This window comes from Ursus americanus, chromosome 6 (assembly GCF_024610735.1).
Source record: "Ursus americanus isolate L20-20 chromosome 6, mUrsAme1.1.p, whole genome shotgun sequence".
In the NCBI taxonomy this organism is placed as follows: Eukaryota; Metazoa; Chordata; class Mammalia; order Carnivora; family Ursidae; genus Ursus; species Ursus americanus.
The window spans coordinates 17,716,732-17,738,947 of NC_142132.1; the positions used below are offsets into that span (position 1 = coordinate 17,716,732).

The following is a 22,216-nucleotide window of genomic DNA, read 5'->3' on the forward strand; positions in this document are numbered from 1 at the left end:
AAACAGAATAGGGCTACTGCCTTCACTCATAAACTCGGATACTCAAGTTGTCCATTCACCTGTTAAAAGAGAGAGTGCAGGTAGTAGCAGTAAAAGCTTCAAGCTGTTCCACAACATCCTTTGAACCCTGACCTAAGGGACCAACTCCGATAGTCTGCAGGTAGTTGGGTTTCTAGGACCATTCAGCCTCACTGCTGAGACTGTCAATAGAAGTGCCATTCTCTGATGTAGACAGCTTTGCACTAGGAGCTGGCTAACAATCACATCACATAGTCTGCCAAACAGGAAAAGGACAGCATTCGGGCACCAATGACCTGGGATAGAAGTGAACTTGAGACGGGGGCTAGAAAGCTCTACTTCTAACATTCATTACAATCAATTCCTCCACCCCAAATACTGTATGTGTGTGTCCGTCTTAAAGGAAGTTCAGCTTTGTTACAAGAAAAAAGAATATGCAACTACACAAATAAACCACAAGATGGCGCCAGCACACAGTACAATATCCGAGATGTAAAAGGCATTCAACATACCGTGTCCTTACGTGACTTTTGGAAATTTATCCTGGTACATCATGTACTTGTTCCTTCTTTTTCTACTTATGAGAGTTGGTCAAACATTTTATACAATGTTAGGATTTCTTGTTTGTACAAGTTCAGTGGTTTTTTGTTTGATTGATTTTATTTTCTTAAGAAATAAACAATAATCTTAAACTTGAAAAATCCTCTACTATATATTCCCCCCTTTTGGTTCGTTCTTTTTCCTGGAATTTCCTGTCATGACACTGCTCTAGCTAACCTTACACCAATACTGAAAAAAGAAATTACCAGAACAATAGAAATATATGAATTCTAATTTTAAAAATGTTTTCAAATACATAAAGAGGATATTAAATTGATTTTTATGGAAACGTGAAGTTGGAGATCCTTCTCCAAAGGATCATGGAGAAAACATAAGAAAGTATGTTTGGATGATTTGATTCTGGCCCGGGCTCTAAACAACAGTGTGACTCTAACGTAAGTCATTTGGTCTTCCTGGTCTTCCACTTCCTCATCTGAAAATAAGATCTTTGGCTTCTGGCCTCTCTGGACCTAATATTCCTAACTTACGCTGAGACTGTAAAAAGCCAAAAATGAGCAACAGGAGGCTATCAGAGGCCAAATGTCCAGGATAATAGAGTCAGGCCAATGAACAGAATCATCAGGAATAGCAACAGTATAAAAGGGAACACAGTGATGACCACTGCCTTCCCTTAACTTCCCACAATTATGAATACAAATTCTAACCCAAATTTTAAAATCTTTTACGTAGCTATTTATTCAGTTACAAATTAAAATCTATGATATTAGTCATTGTGAACAGTAGACTTTTTTTTTTTTTTCAGATGCAAGGTCTTGCAGAGAACAGGTATTGGGGGGCTATGGATGGATTGGAGATTCTGGAGGTCACCCAAAGCAGGCAGACAGAATTCGGACCAAACATAAGGCAGAACAGTCATTGAATGCTCCAGTCATTCAAGTGGAAGCCAAGAAAAGCCACAGCTCAAAAGTAGGTCTACTCTAGACATGTCCTTAAAAACTTTAACAATAAGCCTTGAGAGGATTGATCTGATCTGTTAGTAAGTTACCTGCTTGCCCAAATAAAGCTCAACATTCTCTAAGGGGGTACCTTGGCTGGCTCAGTCAGTAGAACATGTGACCACTGATCTCAGGGTTGTGAGTTCAAGCCCCACGCTGGGCATAGAGCTTACTTAAAAAAAGAAAAAGAAAAAAAAATCTCTAAAACATGCATTGACAGCACAGGTGATATCATACCATTGAGGCAAAAATTGGCTCTTGGGAGGATGAAGAATTTTAGATATTACAAAGACATGGAGCCCTCCAAAGGGTCACAGTATGTACAGATATACAATATATCTGTAGCATTAAAATTTCATGGGAGTGGGAGGAAGAAGGGGCAATTGGAAAAAAAAAAGTCTGAAAAGATTCCTTAGGGGGGTGATAATGAAGAAAAGGTTGAGATACACCACTCTAAAGGAAAACAACAAAATCTAGGCTTTTAACAATGTATGATCCACAATACCAAGCGTATGATAAAATTCCTGGACCCGTAAAGCCGCAATGGGACAGAACAGAAAGCCTACAAGCTGGCCTGGCTGTCATTCAGCAGGCAATGAGCACTCCATAAGATTTTGTGGAACAATGTGACATATTCGATCAGTGTGTTCGAAAGATAATTCGAGACTGGTGCAGAGGGTGGTTTAGAGCAGAAGAATAGAAGGAGGAAAGGCTACCACAAACATCGAGATGGAAAAACATGAGAGCTTCCAGTAGTGGAGAGGAAAGTGGGAGATATTTGAGGGCCGGGTTGCTAATTCTCAGTGATCAACTGGACGTGCAAAGGGACGGCAAGGAAGAAACTAAAGATAACTCAGAAGTGACTAGAACTTGTCAAATTTAAGTGTTTGTGTTTAGGGGACTCTGGAATAAAGTAAGTAGTAAGAACTATGAATCTAGAGCTATGGAGGTCTGGGTCAGAAATGCAAGTTGGTACAGACGCAGTCATCGAAGCCGCGGGAGTGGCTGATGCCACACAGAGTAAGACAGTCGGAGTAAGTGGAGAAGGCTGAACGCCCTCTGCCGTTCCTCATTGGTACAAACGATCCCCCAAAGTCTCGATGTTACAAGCGGAATAGCACATCTGCTTCATTTGCAATAAACGTTACAAATGAGACATGAAGGACCATCTGTGATATTTTTCCTGGGGTTCAATGTTTCTAGGTGTATCACCGTAAGAAAGTTATCAAATATCTTTAAGAAGATAGCCTTCATTCCTTTAAACATAAAAGAATTAAATATAAAAAGAAAATATGAATCAAAAGGGAATTATGTGCCTATTTTCTATACCCTGTTCGAACACCTCTTGTGGAAAAATGGGGGAAGCTGTAGACGAGGCGTCAAAGGAACACTCGCTTTGCAAAGGCCCCCAGTGGCTTCTCACCAATCCAGAGTAAAAGCCAAGGTCTTTACCATGCCTACGATGCCCTCGTAGATCTTTCCTCTGTCTCTCTCTATAAACACGTGCGCCTCTTCCTCTTTCACTCACACCACGGAGAACGCCCGCAAAGACAGCCACAACCACTGCGCTAGCCACTGTCCCCCATTTACTCACTTTATTTTCATTTATACCACTCGTCACTCCCTGAAATTATGATATAGATGTATTTGTTTATTTGCTTCTTGTCTTCCCCACTAGAATTTAAATTCCATGAGAACAAGAACTTTCTCTTAATCACAGCTTTTTCCAAGCACCTAGGGCAGTGTCTTATCCACAGCCAGGCTTGAGAGCAGTGTGCTGAATGGCATCCAGAATCGATCTGAACCTCTTGGTTCTATCATGTGTAAAACGGGGTAGTCATCCACATCTACTCTGTCTACTCTTGATACCATGAAAGGAAGCAGTGTATGCTAAAGCACTTTATAAACTCGAAGTCACTATACCATGGAAGCTGGGGGCTGGTAGTGGTAAAGGATGCTTCCTGACCCAGAAGAAAGTTGTGCTAACAATTATCCACATAAACACATGAATTTTTAATGATAGCCTGGAGAACAGATGCTCAGATCACAGTTACTGGTTCCATTTTTCTTCAGAACAGAAAATATGCCTAAGAAATACTCACCCAAGCATACAATATTGTTTCCAAATACCTAAAGGATTCTACCCAGATTATATTGTCAGGAGACAAAAACCCTGAAGATTGAGCTAGCTGACTTATAAGCAACAGGAGCAATGTAATTTCTGAAAAAATTTTAAGAAGAAAAGATTAAAACTAAATTCAGTGTTATGAGCTGAAGGGTGTCTACCTCAATTCATATGTTGAGGTCCCAACCCTTAGTACCTCAGAAAGTGACTGCATCTGGAGAACAGTTAACGGAGTTAACAACGAGGTCGTTAGGGTGGGCTCTAATCCAATGTGACTGGTCTCCTTATGAGAAGAAGAAATCAGAACACGACACAAACAAAAGTAAGACCATGTGAAGACCCAGGGAGAAGACAGCCATCTCCAAGCCAAGGAGAGGCCTCAGAAGAAACCAACCTTGCTGATACCTTGATCTCAGACTCTCAGCCTCCAGAACTGTGAGAAAATAAATTTCTGTTGTTTAAACCGTCCAGTCCATGGTAATTTATTACAACAGCCCTCACAAACTAATGTTATTTTAGGAACCAAGAGAGAAACATGTGAAAAGGAGTTTCATATAGATGAGGTTAGCAAACTAAAACAATCCTCACAAATATTTTACTTTACTTGCATCATTTATATTGAAACATTAATTTTAATTAGAATTGTCTAAGTAATTTGAGTTGTCGAATTCTCAAATCAATTTAAATTTTCTCACTATACCTCATATTCTCGCTAAGAGAACCGACCTTTCACAAAGCAGTTAGAGAAGGTTTTATCTAGCACAGAGCACAGAAGCTAGCTAGTTACACTTCTTTTCCGAATTTAGGCCCATGGTGGATTCCAATTTTTTTTTTAATTAATAGAAACACAGTTTAAAAGGCAATTGCATCAGAGTCACTGTCATAGCCTATCTCAACTTCTCAGGAAAATATCCATCAAAATATAAAATAAACATGCCTAACTGCAAATCATCCTGTCTCCAGAGTCTAGGGGGATTTCTACCAGGTCCGGCACTACTGTCTAGAAGGCACAGCCTGCACAAGTAAAACACTTAAGGCTAGTACAGAGGCAGAAAGACCCTTACAAATTCTTGACTTTCTTTATGAATTTGGACCCCAGGGTCAGAAATGAAGTTGAATCACATACCAACGCATGACTTTACAGGTAAAGCTCAGATCTTTCTTCATCTCCATCTTTTTTTTCAAGTAGTAAAATACCCATAACATAAAATTTGCCATCTGAACCATTTTTAAGTGTACAGTTTAACAGTGTTAAATATATTCACAAGTTGAGTAACCAAGCTCTAGAACCTTTCATCTTGCAAAACTGAAACTCTACACCCATTAAACAATAACTGCCGTTTCCCCCTCTCTCCAGTCCCTGGCAACCACCATTCTACTTTCTGTCTCTCATATTTGACTACTCCAGGTACATAATATAAACAGAATCATATACTGTTTGCCTTTCATGACTGGCTTATTTCATAGCATAGTGTTCTCAAGCATGTCATGTCATGTCGTGTCATACGTTAGAAATTCCACCATTTTTAAGTCTCATTGTACGCATGTACCGTATTTTGTTTATCCATTCATCTGCTGCTGGACACGTGGGCTGCTTCCATATTTTGGTATCGTGAATAATGCTGCTATGAACATGGGGGTGCAAATATTTCTTTGAAATCCTGTTTTCAATTCTTTTGGATATATACCCAACAGTGGAATTGCTCAGCTCTATCTTTTATACTCCTATTACTTTCTAATGACTAACAATTTCAACATTAAATGTTTAAATTTGCATTCTTAAATTTGCTATAAAGTGAGTAGAGTTGAAAGTCGGACATATAGGAAGAGAAACCTAAATACCCTCACAGGGCAACTGGTATAAAGGATCACTTGTATAAATTATTAATTGAATTCCTTTTGTCCTTTTGGGGGGAGGAGTGTAACATATCCTTTTAAGACTCTAATAAAGTCAATGGCACCTACCCGAGGAAAAAAGTGCACATAGAAATGGACATCCAAAAATACCTATATAATTTCAGGACGTTCGTGTGCCCCTGAAGTCCGTCTATGAACACTGCATCTGAAAGGCTGCAGACTAAGAAAAGCCAAAACTGGGTTTCAAAATTCTCATAAATGCTAAGTATCAATAAATACGATCTAAACTCAGAGGACGACATGCTTTGGATCTCTCTGCGAGTCAGAAATCCAATGTACCTCATAGTCCATCATTAGCTAGCTCTTTAAATATTTTTAGACCCCAAGCCATAGACAATGAAAGCTGTGCTGTCTCTGGTACCCACCCCGGGAGACTACGCACATCAGGCTAAATGAGGCATGTGGAGGAAACGACAGAAAGCACGGGTGAAAATGCAGTTTAAAGATTGGTAAATAGGACAGAGGGGGGAATCCGACTCACAAAATCTGTTTCAAGTTTGCCCATTTCTTGCTTGTAGCTTCTCATCCTGTTGCTGTACATTCCTCGACTTTGGGGCGGTATCTCTCGGACTTCCAGATCCATCTGTTCAAGCTGGCAGGGTGAGAGGAAAACGTGACTTAAACCATATGCTTATACTTTATTTGGCCAGACATTTAGAGCTGAAAGGATTTAATCCCAATTTCTCATTTTACACCTGAGGAGCCAGGCCGAGGGAGCTGTCTGTCCATGATCAAGTAACACCGGGACTACTTTTGGGCTTAAGTTTAGTTTTGTGGCAACAAATAAATAGTCCCTGAGTGCTTGCTGGCGACATGCAGAGTGCCAAAGCGATGGGTATTAAGGAGGGCACGTATTGCATGGTGCACTGGGTGTTATACACAAGTAATGAATCATGGAACTTTACATCAAAAACTAGGGATGTACTGTATGGTGACTAACATAATATAATAAAAAATATTATTATAAAAAATGTTTTTAAAAATATATGCATTAATCCAAACATCCTCAATAATAACAATTTTAATACCTTTGGTGTGTCCTATCATTCAATCCAGCCTCAGCTGGTTTGGTCTTCTGCCCCAAACCAACCAGGACTATGGGAATGTAAAACAAACCATTATTTCTACCCTAAATCTATAAAATGTCAGCCCAGCCTTAGTCGTTTGGTGAAAAATCTTCTGGAAACTCTTTTCTGATTAGGAAAATCACCAGTATGTGATCTGAACCTCCAGCCTCACTCCTTCTGCTTCATAACCATGTTGATGCGGCGTTAAGGGGATACAGTAATCTACTAAATTACACAAAGCTCAACGAAATCACAGCCGCATACTTTTCAAGAATCTGGCATTAATAACACTTTGGATACAACACATGCGCATTTAATGAGAGCCAATACAGAAATACTGTGATGGTTAAGAACACAGGCTTTCGAGTCAGACGCCTGTGTGCACATCATAGGCTCCACTATTTACTAGTTGTGCAGCCTCGGATGGGTTTATTAACTCCTCTGGGCCCTACTTTTCTCATTTCTAAAAATAGTATGTCTTTTGTAGGACAGCTGTAAAGATTATATGGTGTAATTCCTGTAATGTGCTTACAACAGTGTCTCTATCGGTAATCGCTAGATTAATGTTAATAATAGTAGAGATGATTACTGACGATGCAGAAGAAATACAGCAAGTATAGACAGGAGGTATCAGAGGTAGCTTACTTATACTTGGCATTAAAAAAATGAAAACCATCAACAACAGCAAATTGGTTCAGGCCATGTCAAATAAACTCACATCCAAAAATGCTGCTCTATATCTTACCTTTTCAAACATCCTAATGAGTTATTTCCACAACTACTATAAGCTTATCACTAATAAAACTCTTACTTGTCCAGTGTTAGAGACTGAATAACCAGTCTTTTCAGATAAACCAGAAAATCATGTTTCAATTCACAGGCCTTAATTTTTATTAAGAGAGAGAGAGAGATACTTTTAGTTAGCCTTGATTTAAGCAGTGACCATTTAAATTATTGCCGTGTCTCAAAATAAATGTGAAACACCAATAAATTAAACAGTTACTCAGCAAGGCAATTTTTAAAATACCTCTCTGGGGGCACCGGGGTGGCTCAGTTGGTTGGGTGTCTGCCTTTGGCTCAGGTCATGATCCCAGGGTCCTGGGATCGAGCCCTGAGTCGGGCCCCCTACTCAGCAGGGAGTCTGCTTCTCCCTCTCCCTTTGCCCCTCCCCCTGCTTGTGCTCGCTCTAATGAATAAATAAATAAAAATCTTTTTAAAAAATTACAAAAACCCACTTCTCTGAAATCATCATTAAGTACCTAGCTCTAACCGAGTGAGCAGGATCATTCAAGTAACTGCCTAAGTACACATCGGTGAAAATCCAAGAGTTAACTATACGTCTGTTTAAGGCATTTTATAAAGACCCTGGAAACGAAATTAAAAGTAGGTAAGAAAAAAAAAAAGTGGGTAAGTAAGAAAAAAGGAAACACACGACAAGCAGTTCCAATGAAACCATAAATAAGTTAACATGAACTTGTTTTGTGTTGTCCCAACATTCAGACGGCCAACATAACGTGGGGGACACGGTAATCACAAGACAAGCAGCATCTAAGAGCTTAATACAAACCAGTTGTTCAGCAGAAACACAAGTAATCCTAATAAGTGAAATAAAAAAGAAGTTTTTCTCCAGGGTCCTCATCCAAAGGAGAGGATGTAATACAATGAACAGTGTCCTTAACAAGGATGTCATTGGAATTAAGTAAATCAGCTGTCTGATCATTTCAAACAAATAGAATACGTATCTTAGAACTCTTGGGGTTGGTCACCACTGAGGATGACTACAAGGTCCATAGGGGATGACTATATTTGACACTTCCTGGTACAGTAAAATCTTGGTTATTAGGAAACCAGCTTTCTAACATCACTGAGTACCTTGATGGCTCAACAAACCAAAACGCAGATTTTGAGGCAAAAGAACTGCTCCTGGGAACTCAACAACCATACAAGCGGTCAGCTCAAGACCCAACGACTGAGCAGCTGCCCTGTGCTACCGACGGGAAGCTTGCCAGCCAGAAGGAACGGGTGTCCTGGCTGGCAGCTACGGTATGCAGAAGTCAGTCTTTTTACATGAAGGCCAGAGAGCAGGAGAGAAATAGCTGACTATAAAAAGAGAAGGAAGTAAGGAGAAAAGCATTTGCAAAAAGGGAGAACCTGTCAGAGAGAGGCGAACACTCGAAGCTGGGGAGTTGGAGGCAAAGCTGCTGCGGCGACAGCACAGCAGGGATGAGAAGTGGATCTTCCCGGGCATGGAAAGCACCCGACATTCTGACGGCTAGAAAAGAGCCAGACGAGACAGAGCAGTGCAGTGAGCTCGCTACCGCAGCCCTCCAAGTCACAGAGCAAAGGTCTGCTGTGTCGCAGGGAACGACAGCCACCCATTTCTGCAGAGCCCCGAAAACGGCCGCCCCTTGTGTATGGCCCTCTCGACAAAAGTCAATCAGTCAGTCGAATAAGCTTGGAAACGCTCCATGCTTTAGCTGCCTCCTACAGTCCCTTCTTAGAGATTCACGATGCCTCTTAGTCTCCTTAAGGGTCCAAGAAGATTCTTTGAAAAACAACTGAAAAAGATGCCAACCTCCAATTCTCTTTAAGCTAGCTAGTTTCCCAAACGTACTTTAACTGCTAACAGCGGTTACCAGAAACACACTCGGAAAACTATTCTAAGTATATCACTAAGTACATACGTACTGAAGGAACCCCAAGTAGCACCCCTCAGTATTTAGGAAAGCAACACACTCATTTGGGACCACAATGCAGTAACAAGTAGAGTCATACTTGTGATACTTGGCTTTAAAACCAAAAACTGGGACACAGTACCTTTGAATACTTTCTGTTCCTTGATTTGCAAGTTTCTTTATTTGAAAAAGTAGTAGATGAGCTAAAACTCTGGGTTTAGCATATTTAAATATAAGCCCATATTCCACCACTTGCTGGGTATGGCACCTTAAAATTACTTAATTTTTCTAGGCCTCAGTTTCCCCATCCACAAAATGGGGGCAAGAACGGTATTGAGAATCACTCCTCCGTGTGTCTCTCACGCTCCCACATGTCTTCCTGGGCATGCCAAGAATGTGAGGCCCTGACCGCTCCTTTCTCAAGCCATTTCTCAGGGTTGTATTTACAGGGAGCAGCCCTGGGGGAGGAAATACTCTGTCCCTCTGGGACAAACAGCAGACTCACTCACAGGCTGCTACAAAACAGGGCATTTCCCAGCCTCCAGGTTCTCTCCCTGTAAAGTATTCTGCTATGTGTAGGCTTTCTTCCAGGCAAACCTGCATCACCCTGTGGGAGCTGGGGCTCAGGGACCTGAGGCAGCATGCTGAAACTCTGACAGCACCCTTCACTGTAATAAAATACTTTTGTCTCTGACCTAGGAATCTCCTGTCTTCCGCCAGCAACCATGAAACTGTGGCAAGCTCACCTGTTACAAAGCAAGTCAGGGAACATCTCAGGTCCTTAACACTTCTTGATGAATAGCATTTATCTCACAGGACTTGTGTGAAAATTAAATATTATAAAGCAAGTAGTATGCTTAACCCAGGGTCTGGTACTCAGTATACCTTTAACAAGCATGAGCTATTTCTAGCTATTATGAAAAGTATTATGAAGGAATAAAAATTAAAGGTGGACCTTTAATGAATTACCTTTATTAAGAAAAATAAAATCCCAAGAAACTATTAAATTCTCTTCAATTTAAAAACTGATCAAGTCCGAATTATCAAATGCTTATCAGAAATGTTTCATGTTTCTACATAGTATAAAACAGGCTAGAGGAAGGTATCAGCAGAAAAGCTCTGGTTGTATGTTAAAACATATGACCACATCTGTACCTACCAGTTCTTTTGCTTCTTCGAGCTGTTTCTCCACATTTGCAACCATCTGCTTCTTCTCATCTGAAACAAACAATAAATACCAAGGAATTGCTAAGAATACAAGCAAATGTAATATATGAAAACTACTATTTTTATATGCCTTTTCTTTTCTGGTGAGAGTAGAGAATTACCACATCAGGCAAATGACTGGATCATTCTTTAGTGGGTTAGGAACCATTTTAGGCCACTGAGCCCAGACTATGTAGAAATATATAATCCCATGCAGTATCTAATTCTGAAAAGATGCTATAACATTTCTAAAAGAAAACAAAAATGAGCTCGTTCTTTAGAAGAAACTGTGTCAACAAGAGCAGATTTCGAGGAGTCTTCAGAGTCGTGACTTTAATAAACTGGGAATAACTGACATGAATACAATATAAAAGTCACATGGGGTAAATGGGTGATGGGTTAAGGAGCACTTGTAGAGATGAGCATTGGGTGCTGTAGGTAAGTGATGAATCACTAAATTCTACACATGAAACTAACTGGAATTTAAATAAAAATTTGGGGGAAAAAAAGTCACATACCAAAACAATTCCTGAAACTGGGCATGATCTTACAATCCTTTAAAAGATTGCAATTTCATTAAGAATTGGGTGTAATGAAAGAAATATTTGAAGTCAGGACTACTGATTTTAAACCCAAAGTCACCACCTACTTTGCTGGTTGTGGGATCCTGGGTAAGAAAGAGATTTTTCTGAGACTCAGTTGGTACTCTCTAAAATACAAATTTAAAATAGCTAATTCTTTTTAGCTCACAAAGCTGATGGAAGTAAAATTACTTTTAAAATTATGAAGTGCTAAGTCTCTGTATGCAGCTTTTTCAAACTCTACCACCATTAAGTTATCGCCCAACTATAGCTCCCTTTCCTGGGAGAGACATGTCCTAGCAGGTAGTTTCAGAAAACTTCTCACCCCCATTCCAAAACAATTAGTCCATTTATTCAGAGACTACACCCAAGTTTTGTGCTAAGCAAATTTATTGAACATTTACAGTTTTGTGTCTAGCATCCTTCTTTTCTCAGGCAATAACCTCACTCTTTTGAGGCTCTACTCTTCACCAAACAGGTTGATAGGAAATGTTATCTCCTTCTATGACCCTGCCCCTTTGGTCACAGTGACCTAGCAAAGCATGGGCTTCTGCCCCTAGCTGGACCAATCCCAGTAGTTCAATCCCTCTTGCCACATTGGTCTGGCTGGTGGAAGCGGAGTCGGCATATAACTGAAGCAGACCAATCCAAGTCCTCGAGCAACAGCAAAGTCTTTTCCCGTCTCTTGGTAGAGTTACGATGACGTGAGTCTAGAAGCTGTTGGCATCCATTGTTCTAGCTACAAGGACAGCCACTTTGCAGTGGTTAAGAATGAAGTCTATGTTGAAAAAGAAACAAAGCTGAGGGATAGGTATGTAATAGGTGGGTAGGTAGGTAGAAAGGCAAGCAAGGAGGTAGGTAGATTTAGTTAGTTTCTGGTTCCAGATAACTCTGAAACAGGTTTTGCTTGAGTTTATCATGATTTGTTTTCTTGAACTGACAGATTTCTTTATTTAAAGTTAGGTTTCGGGGCACCTGGATGGCACAGTCAGTTAAGTATCTGACTCTTAATTTCTGCTCAGGTCATGATCTCAGGGTCTTGAAATCAAGCCCTGCATCACATTCTGTGCTCAGCGTGGAGTCTGCTTAGGACTCTCTCTCCCTCTTCCTCTGCCCCTCCCCACTGCAGACGTTCTCTCTCTCTCAAATAAATAAATAAATAAATAAATAAATAAATAAATCTTTAAAGTTAGGCTTCTGTGAACCTAACGATGACCAGCTAATACAACAAACTAGGGAAGTCATGAAGCTTGAAATGGGTACAACATTTAGTAGCTGACTAACTCTTCAGAAGGATAGTCAACACCAAGTGGGGAATCTTTAGTAGAAGTTATTGTTTTGCTAGAACCATAATTAAGTTTTGCCAACCCCAACCCCTTCCCTTTGATCCCTCCAAACTAAGGGGGTAGCTGTCACATAAGGTGTTTTAATATATACTCCAAGTAAGAAAAATGCACATTTGAAATTAAAATTTGATTTATTTGATTGATTTTCCCTCTTTGAAGAAGTTAAGCCTACATATGGCCAGATTAAAAATTTAGTATATGACCCCGAATTTATTTGCTCCTGGCACAGGTCAATCTGTCCAACACCTCCGCAAGTTACCAGAGAAGCACACGATTTTTATGCCAGAGCAGAATATGAAATAAAACAGCCCATCTTGGACCAGGGGTGAGATTATGAATCTCGGAAGGAACATCTTGTTTTCTTTAAGGTGGTCAATTGTTAAGAAAGTCTGCACCGGACCTCCAGGACTAAGAAGCACCAGCTTTTCTCATCAACAAAACAAAACAAAGGAAGAAGCCGTCCTTGTCCTAAATTCCCCTTTGCTACTAATTTCTCTCTCCTCTATCCACAGTCATGTTTCCCTTTCCCATCTCCCCATTTCCTTCCGGTAATCTCACTCTCACCCCACCAATCCAGTGAAATGACTCTTAAGTCTGATGACCTTTCCTTTGCCCAAACAAATGGACATCCTCTGGTCCTACTTTTACTTAATCTCGTGGCATCCGATATTCTGCTCCTCCCATCTTATCACTTTTTCATCTTCTGGTTTCCACGACGCTCTGATTTTCTGATCCTCCTACACACTCACTTCTGTCTCAGTGTCCTCTGCCAGCATCCTTTTCCTCCATTTATCCTTTAACTTGTCGGCATTCCTGGGAGTTCAGTCCTTGCTTCTCTTCTCTTATGACTATGATCTATGCCCCTGGACAATTTCATCCACTCTCATTTTTAAACTGTCATATTATACATTTATGATCCCAAATCTTTATCTCTAATCCTGATATATTTCCAGGACCCAAGACCTTTAATCTCAATGCCTATGCCCACCTCCACTGTGACTGCCTGACAAACTGCTATTCAAAATTCGCTTCAGAGGGGCACCTGGGTGGCTCAGTCGTTGAGCGTCTGCCTTTGGCTCAGGGCGTGATCCCTGTGTTCTGGGATCGAGCCCCACATCAGGCTCCTCTGCTGGGAGCCTGCTTCTTCCTCTCCCACTCCCCCTGCTTGTGTTCCCTCTCTCGCTGGCTGTCTCTCTCTCTGCCAGATAAATAAATAAAATCTTAATAAAAAAAAAAAAACCAAATCCGCTTCAGAAATTATCACCTCTTTGAAGCTTTTCCTACAAAAGGCTTTTCCTACAAAAGAGTTAGCTGTTCTCTCTTACAGAAAACATCTACAACCCTTACCTAATTCCAATAATTTCTCTCCCACTTACAGGTCTGATTTATCTTCTAGGCTGGGGGCTTTAATTATGTCTTAATGATCTTTATAGCACTGAGCCTGTCATATGATCAGTTCTTGAAAAATGATGGTTAATTGAATAAATAATGTAGGACAGTGTAAACATTTACAAAAGAAACTATGCTACCAACCACGCTGCTTTCCCTGCCTTCATACGTGCTCCTCTCCACCACTTAATCTTCCTAAAATGTGGCTTTGATTGCATCACTTAAGCCTAGCAGTCAAGGTCCTTCACATTCCAGATCCAAACAACCTTTCCAACTTTATTTCCAACTACTAGCTCTCCCATATATATGCTACATGCTAACCAGATAGACGATTATTACCCAAACATCTCTCTCTCTCTTCTTTTTTCCTGCTCTAACCTTTTGTTTAAGCTACTATTTAGGGTTCTTTGGCTGAATACAACAGAATTGATTCTGGCTAACCTCAGCCAAAAAAAAAGGGACTTTATTAGAAAGATAGCTGTTAGAGAAGGAATCTTATTAGAATAAAATGGAGTGGTTCGTAGAGTCAATGGTAAAAATGAGCCCCCAATCTCAGAAAGGACAGCTCCCAGGGTGGCTTGGGGTACCAAGGGAGCAGAAACTCACTGACAGTCTCTGCAAAGGGAGAGTCTTGAGCAGCAATACCATGCTCTCTTTTTGGTTCATTCTGCCCAAAATTTGAATTCAAGCAAACATTCTCTGAATGCGCTCACTTGGGTAACGTGTTTACCTGTTGACCTGGATGGGGCATGGTGGCCTGTCAGTTCCACCGAGCCTGGGTTTAGGTAGTTCCTCAGTGGAAAACTGAGGTGCTGCTATCAGAAAATAGAATAGAGGATTCTGGGCAGTCCAAAACAACAGATACGCACCGCACCCAGTTATTGCAACCTCTCCTAATATACCCTTTCTCGTATTTGTCTGCTAAATCCCACCTCTCCTCGAGGTGATTGCCTGGGACAGATCTTATCTCCTCTGAATTCCTAGACTTCTGTGCTCTGCTCCAGTGGCTCTGATGGTCATGAGAAAGTGCTTTCTGTAGTCTTCCCCTCACCTTCACTTCCAGATCCTTGGAGGCAGGGACCACTCTTGTCCTGTCTCTGTCCTAACTCTGAATTTAGCCCTCTCCAGCGTTCCTCACATTTTTAAGAGAATGAATAGGTGATGATTTAGGAGCAAAGCATGAATGAGGAAGAAAGGAAGGAAAGAAAGACTGAATGAGATGACCTTGAAAAAATCTACCAACATAGTTTTTGGCAGCCTTCTAGCACTATTCCTATGTAATTCCCAAGACAATTCCATCCTTTCCACACCACATGGCATCCGCTTTACAAATGGTACGTTCCTAGAACTCAGAACTTCATAACTAACAGCTACCATTATTTTCACAGGGCTACGTGCTGAACATTGTCAGAGTCGATTCTTGAAACAGCCCTTTGGAGACACTAGTATTATCCCATTCTCAAGCAAGTACATAAACTCAGAGTGATTAAATAATTTCTCCCAAGTTAAACAGCTAATAAATTGCAGAATTGGAATTCCAACAAAGTCTGCTGTCCAGAACTGAGCTCTTAACCTCTGAGGTACTACATAAAATATACTATATAAACAAATCTCATCACCTTTTTTTTCTTTTGCATATAGGCTTGATGAATGGTGGCATACACATAAGTCTTTGCATAGTATGATCTCTTCTTGCGCACGCAATATTAACAGAAGTGCTTAGTGCTGATATACACACAAATCTACATAGCATTGTTAGTATTAAAAGAAGAACTTGGGACGCCTGGGTAGTGCATTCGTTAAGCGTCTGCCTTCGGCTCAGGGTGTGATCCTGGCATTCCAGGATCGAGTCCCACATGGGGCTCCTCCGCTGGGAGCCTGCTTCTTCCTCTCCCACTCCCCTGCTGTGGTCCCTCTCTCGCTGGCTGTCTCTGTCACATAAATAAATTAAAAATCTTCAAAAAAAGAAATTAAAAAAAATAAAAGAAGAACTTGCACACCCCCTCCCCCACAAAATAGTCTAAGTGTCAGAGCTAACTCGAATTCAGTGACTGGTACCTGTCTTTGTGCCATGTAGCTATTTTTAGATAAAATAGCAGTAGAAACTATGTACTGGGAAATGTGGAGTAAAACCACTAATAGAGGAACTTTTTATATTAGAGAACTTAAAAATGCATAAATTACTAATGCTACACTATGTAGCATGGTAGGGAATGGTCAATACTGAAACAAAGCCATTCTAGAATGATCCATGTAATAATGGATTAGAGTTGGAGATAGCAATATGAATTCATGCTTAGCTTACAATAGATGGCTACACATACAAATATTTATATCTACATGATTTATTGTACACACACGTACTTCCTTGTCTGTCAGCTCAGAAGGACTAGAAGCAATAATAACCCAGTAGTAATGAGTGTACCTAGTATCCAGATCTTGTTTTTTTTTTTTTTTTTTAAAAGAGAGAGTATGGGAGGTTGTCAAAGGGAGAGGGAAAGAATCCCAAGCAGTCTCCACACTCAGCATGGAGCCTTACATGGGGCTCGATCTCATGACCTTGAGATCATGACCCGAGATGCAATCAAGAGTTGGACATTTATCCCACTGAGCCACCCAGGTACCCCTAGGTCTTGGTTTCTAACACCACTTCTCAATGAATGGAAGTAGGACTCCTTATAGAAATGGCTGATTCTGGGACTGGTATAGGAAAAACACAAGATGATATTGGAGTATTTTATAATACTGGAAAGTAAGAAAGTGCCAAAAAGGAAAACAAAACAAAAAACAAACCTGCAATGATAGGGGTATATCAAAAGGACACAGAAGCCAGCTAAAAGGGCTTCCAAAGGTCAAAGGTGGAACAATTTGAGCAAAAAAATAAAGCAGTAATGGAATACAATACAAAGAAAAAAATAAATACCATGAACCCATGGATTTAAAGGACTGAATAAGTAAATGGAGATAGACAGAATCTCTCCTGTAGAGATTCCCAAATGATTTATACAGATGCTAAGCCTTCAAGGACGTGGAATGTGATTCCCCACTCCTGAAGTGTGGGCTGTGCATAGGATTGCCTTCCAAAGAGTATGGAAAAGAAGCAAAAGAGTAACTTTACAGTGGTGAAACCCGACAAACACTACCTCAGACAGGTGATCAAAGTTAGTTAGCATCAGTAGTGATAAGTTGTGTTACAATATATTCTTGATGTAATGTGATAAAAATAGTGCTTTATTTCTGTGATCTTCTTCCGCCAAACCTAGAACTCCAGTCTGATCATGACAAAAGTATCAGGCAAATCCCAACTGAGGGATATTCTATAAAATATCTGACCAGTACTCCTCTAAACTGAAGTCTAGAGAAAAGCCTGAGAAAACTGTCACAGCTAAGAGGAACATAAGGAGCCCTGACTGCTAAATGTTTTGTAGTATCCTGGACTGGATCCTAGAATAGTGAAAGGACATTAGGTAAAAACAAACAGATAAAACAAAACATAAGGAAGCCTGAATAAAGTATGGACTTCATTTAATTATAATGTATCAGTATGGGTTCACTGGCTGCAACAACAAATACATCCTATTAAAATATGATGTTAACAACTGAGGAAACTGGGCATGGGATATACAGGCTTTCTCTGTATTTGCCAATTTTCTATAAATCTAAACCTGAAATTAATAATTATTTTTAAAAAATCAATGAAGTCATTACTCAGCTTAACTATTTTGTGGAAGGGAGAGTGGCCACTCTGGGATTAGAGTGTAGGTATGGGATTAAAGTATGCCAATCCAATTTACTGTGCACGTAAATTCCTGAATTAGGACTGGGACCATCTCTTCAACTCTTTCTGGAACAACAGAAATGCAATACATGCAAGTCACACATGTAATTTTAAATTTTCTAGTCTCCATACTTTACAAAGTAAAAAGGAACAAGTAAAATTAGTTTTAAGATATGCACATATTTAGTTTTAATAATATTTAGCCCAATACATCCAAAATATTCTCATTTCACTCAGTAGCCACATTCCACGCACTCAGTAGAAACATGTGGACATTACGGCTCCGAAGCCACACACATTTTCAGCAAACCACAGTATTCATAAATAAAAGCAGACTTTTCTGAATTCTCCCACCTACAACCACTACAACCACAAAAGCCAAGAGAGAATCACAGAACATTTACAGCTTCTTCTATTTACAATTACAACCTAGATGGTCTTCAAAAGCCTCCAAGGATGGACGTAACCAACGACAGAGACTTGAGCATTTTCTTCTAGAAAGGACACTGTTCCTGCCCCACCCTTTCCCTTCTCTCCCCGCCTCCCTCCTTGATATCCTGAGTTCCAAGCCCAATTTCATTTCATATCCAAAAAACCCTGATCACTCATACCCTTTCAAATGTAGGCATCAGCAAGAGAGATCCACCTAACTCTAGTCTAGGCAGGACATGAAGCAAGAATCGAGGTCCAAGTTTCCTTTAAGAGTTCAATTAATATCATAAAGTCTAAGAAGCTGGGTCCTAACTAACCCTATCAGCTGTTGCCTTCAGCAGTAGCAATGACACTGCTAACAGCTAATTTATCATGCACCTTTTCTGGGAAGAAAACTGTGCTAGTGTGTTCCAGGTTCTCTCTCATTTGATTTTTTACAGCACTGTAAGGTTGAAGCAATCACCTCCTCTCCCCAACTTAAAGATGGAGGAAGCAGGCTTAGAGAGGCCAAGCAATTGGTCCAAGATTGCACATCTAGTTAGTAGCAGAGCAGAGATTCTAAACAGATCCAATGCCGTCTGTGAATCTTACAAAGTGGTAGGATTCACAAAAGACCATTTATCTCTCTGTAAATGAAGTAAGCAAATAATTGCAGGAGAACATTTTATTTAAGATTCTTGAGGATGCCTGCCTGATGTAATGGAACCTCTGCAAAGTATCCCCCCACTTAGGATTCTTCACCAAAGGAAAAAGAACTTCACAATTAGTATTAGTTATGGTCTTCACTCATCCATTTTCCCAATTTTACCACATAACTCTAATCATTAAAATTAAATTTCAAATACAGGGTCATAAAAATACTACCTAAGAAGGGACTGATCTATTTCATTAGTCCAAGTACTAAAATTAGTTAAATTCAAACACTTCAGTCTAAGAGCAAAGTCTTTTTATTGTTAAAACATGTCACAGAGTCATCAAATTTCTTCCCTTAAAATGAAGTTTTAAAATACTCCATCTTTTCTATTCTCTCTGGAGGTAACGCTTTAATACCTTGTACATGCACAGCAGAGACTGAAGATCATTGCAATCAATCCTATTCATTCTACTTCAATTTAAATAAGTTAATAAGTTGGGGGAATGAACTGCTCTGGCTGCAAAGTTTGCTCCAATTTTAAGCTTCTCAAATCAAGTAAATCATAGTTCATCTCCTCTAGGTCAACCACTAATGATGGCCAGAGAGATTATAATTACTTTTAATCATACTGTTTTTCATGGTGATACATATTAATTTGTTAGTTCACAGACATACATCTGAAATTCCTAACTCCATGAATTTATTTTTCATCCTTTTCTATTTATCAATTAGAAACAAATTATAAAGGGAGCAAGCCTAAGTAACTATTAGGAGGGAAACTACTACATTTTTAAGAATTACTATCATTCAATTAGTCAGCTCAGTAAGCACTTTTCCAGTGCCAGCTGCACAGTCTTCTTTCAATACCGGTGAAGCTGCTATGTTGGGCCTTACATTATACTCTATGCAAGGCCAGTCAAGGCTTTATTTTTAAGGCACTTAAATCTAAGGTTTCCTTCTATACGGTAAGAATGGTTACATTAAAACATAAGGCAAGAAAAAAGTGAACTGTAACAAAATCTGTTTTCTTGGAAACAGCTTTTACAACTTTGCGCCCATTAATGACTTTGTTACTTTATATAAAACACCTTCCCAATACAAAATCTATTAGCCCAAACAGAAAATGCTTCTCTGTTAAAACTGTTACAATTAAAAATAAATAAAAATCCAACTGAAATCACAAGTCCTAATACTCTGAGACTCTGGGATTCAAGTCAAAGGAAGTAGTCTCCAGCAACAAGGATAACAAAAATCAAGATGGTCTTGGGCAGTGGAGAAAAGCTGAACTGAAGAGAAGAGACGAGGTGATGTATCATGAAGTGATGAGGCCAGCAGCTACTTTCTCCACAAAAATCTCTGAGGCAGCAGAGCTCGGCGGTATATGCTACCTTGGTTCTGTCCTCTTGTTCCCTCACTTGGGCTCATAAACCTCTTTAAGACATCATCCACCTCACCAGAACTAACTGGGACTTCACAGATGAGTGGGGTGTAAGTTCAGAGATCCTGGTTTCAAGCAAATGTCCCTATTAATAGAAAACAGGTGGGGGAGGGGGAAAGAAAAACAAAGAAATAGAGGAAGAAAATTATTTATAAACACACAAGTTTGGGGAAGTAGGGAAAGGGAAAGAGGAATGACAACTTAGGTCCTGCAGAAATTATTGCTGGCATCAAGGACTAACAAGGTGGGAAATGGGAAGTTGCCCACCAGTTCACACATTAGTGAGCATCCTCTTTTGTATGCACTACACTCCAGAGCCAGGTAGGGCCAAGTCCAGACGATCGTTCAATTTCCCTAACAAATCTAAGCCAAAGTAATAATCTTATCTGCAACTAGCCACTCCAATTCAATCTGTACTTAGAGAAAGATAAATCCTAAAACAATGTCTCACACACCAAAAAAATGACCAAATATCATATTCATGTATCTGTTCATTTACTTTAACATTTTTCTGAGCTCTAAGTAAATGCCAAATAAATCAAACATAGCACCCACCTTCATAGTTGACAGTTGAGCATGGAAAGCAAGATATGCTAAAATACAAAAACAAGGGGCACCTGGGTGGCTCAGGTTAAGCGTCTGCCTTTGGCTCAGGTCATGATCCCAAGGTCCTGGGATGGAGCCCCCAGAGAACAGCTAGGAGTCTGCTTCTCCCTCTCCCTCTGCCCCTCGACCCCCACCCTCTGTGCTCTCTCTCTCTCACGCTCTCTCTCAAATAAATTCTTTTAAAAAACTAAAAAAAGAAAAAAACCACAAAAACAAAACCAAGAACACTTCCAGATGGGATACGTGGAATTTTAAAAGTGAGAAAAATTATCCTGCATCGAGTGCTACATAAAATTAGGTTACAGTCTCCTAAGAAGAATGAGAAATAAAAAAAATGGGGTTGGGGGTATGGAAATACTAATTATAGCAACTAACTCCAAAAAAGGGCATTCCGTATGTTAAATCATGTAATCTCCACAACTCCACCAGAGACGTACAGTTCTCCCCATTTCACCAAGAAGGAAAGTTGAGAGCAGTTTAAGAAACTTTCGTAAACTTTTAAGTGGCAGAGCTGGGATCTGAATCCTGGTACCATGGCTCTTAACCCTATTTTGCCGCATATAATATTACCACTAACAAAACAACTGGTTACTGTATATTGTAGACCCATGATCTAGGTACGTTCATTCACTCTCTTTGACTACTCATATCTCTATTTTACAAATGAAACAAAACAAAAAACTAAGAGTCAGAGAAACGTTCCCAAGGTTGTACCAAGTAACAAGGCGGTGAAGTCCGGTGAGCCCAGAAAACTCAGCGTAGTCTCTGTTCATGGCACTCCACAACCCAGCCTGGACTGTGCGTTTACCCTCAACCAAGTCCAGCTCCATCACTCCGGGAGGGCCCCTGCACCACCTCGCGCCTCAGAGACGTTCCACCGCCCGCGAGCCTCGGAGCCCTCGGGGCCACCCCCGCCCGGCCGGGTCAGGGCTCTCACCAGGAGGGAGTCGGGGGACCCTCGCAATCTTGCTGGTGATCTCTGCTGTAAGCACCGCGAAGTCCTGCTCGTAGCCTTCGAAGTCGGATGACATGGCGGCTCCTGAGTGATGGGCCCGGGCCGGAGCCCAGGTCGTGGCAAGGGCCACGCGGGACAGAGGAACACGGCGTAAGGACCCCGGGAGGGGGCCTCGAGAGCTGAGTGGAGAACTGGGGACAGCTCCCAGCCGGGCCGCTTCCTGGTTGTTCGTCGCAGTCTCAGTCCTCCGGAATTTGGCCTGTGTGCGTTTTTTATTGTCCGCCCAGGCTTCAAGATTTAAAAATTCGCGAAAGAAAAGCACTTCTATTAGTGCCCCCCAACGCTTCCTAAAACCTGAGGGTTCTCGGGGATCACCAAAAGCATTTTTTTTATATTTTTTTATTTTTTTTGCCCTTCCACGTTCTGGAAAGCGGCTCCGGCTCCCCGAGCTAAACATCCCAGGAACTTGCTTCCCGAGGGAAGTCTGATGAAG

The 22,216-nt window shown here is 40.5% G+C and overlaps 1 protein-coding gene across 19 annotated transcripts in view; it reads right to left on the bottom strand.

Moving 5' to 3' along the window:
* Positions 1 to 22,215, bottom strand: part of VTI1A (vesicle transport through interaction with t-SNAREs 1A) — a 358,597-nt gene extending 336,382 nt beyond the window's left edge. For 6 of the 19 annotated variants that reach the window (XR_015724729.1, XM_045803127.2, XM_045803129.2 and 3 more), the window contains exons 1-3: positions 21,706 to 22,215; positions 10,518 to 10,576; positions 6,098 to 6,208 (exon numbers count right to left, since the gene is read on the bottom strand). Coding sequence is in view for 18 of the 19 variants with exons in the window: in XM_045803127.2 (XP_045659083.2) it covers positions 6,098 to 6,208; positions 10,518 to 10,576; positions 21,706 to 22,180 (645 nt within the window). In the remaining variant the exon portion in view is untranslated. The remainder of the gene's footprint in view (positions 1 to 6,097; positions 6,209 to 10,517; positions 10,577 to 21,705) is intronic. The other 13 variants (XM_045803131.2, XM_045803130.2, XM_045803125.2 and 10 more) reach the window with 11 other exon arrangements.
* Between the last annotated feature and the right edge of the window lies 1 nt (position 22,216).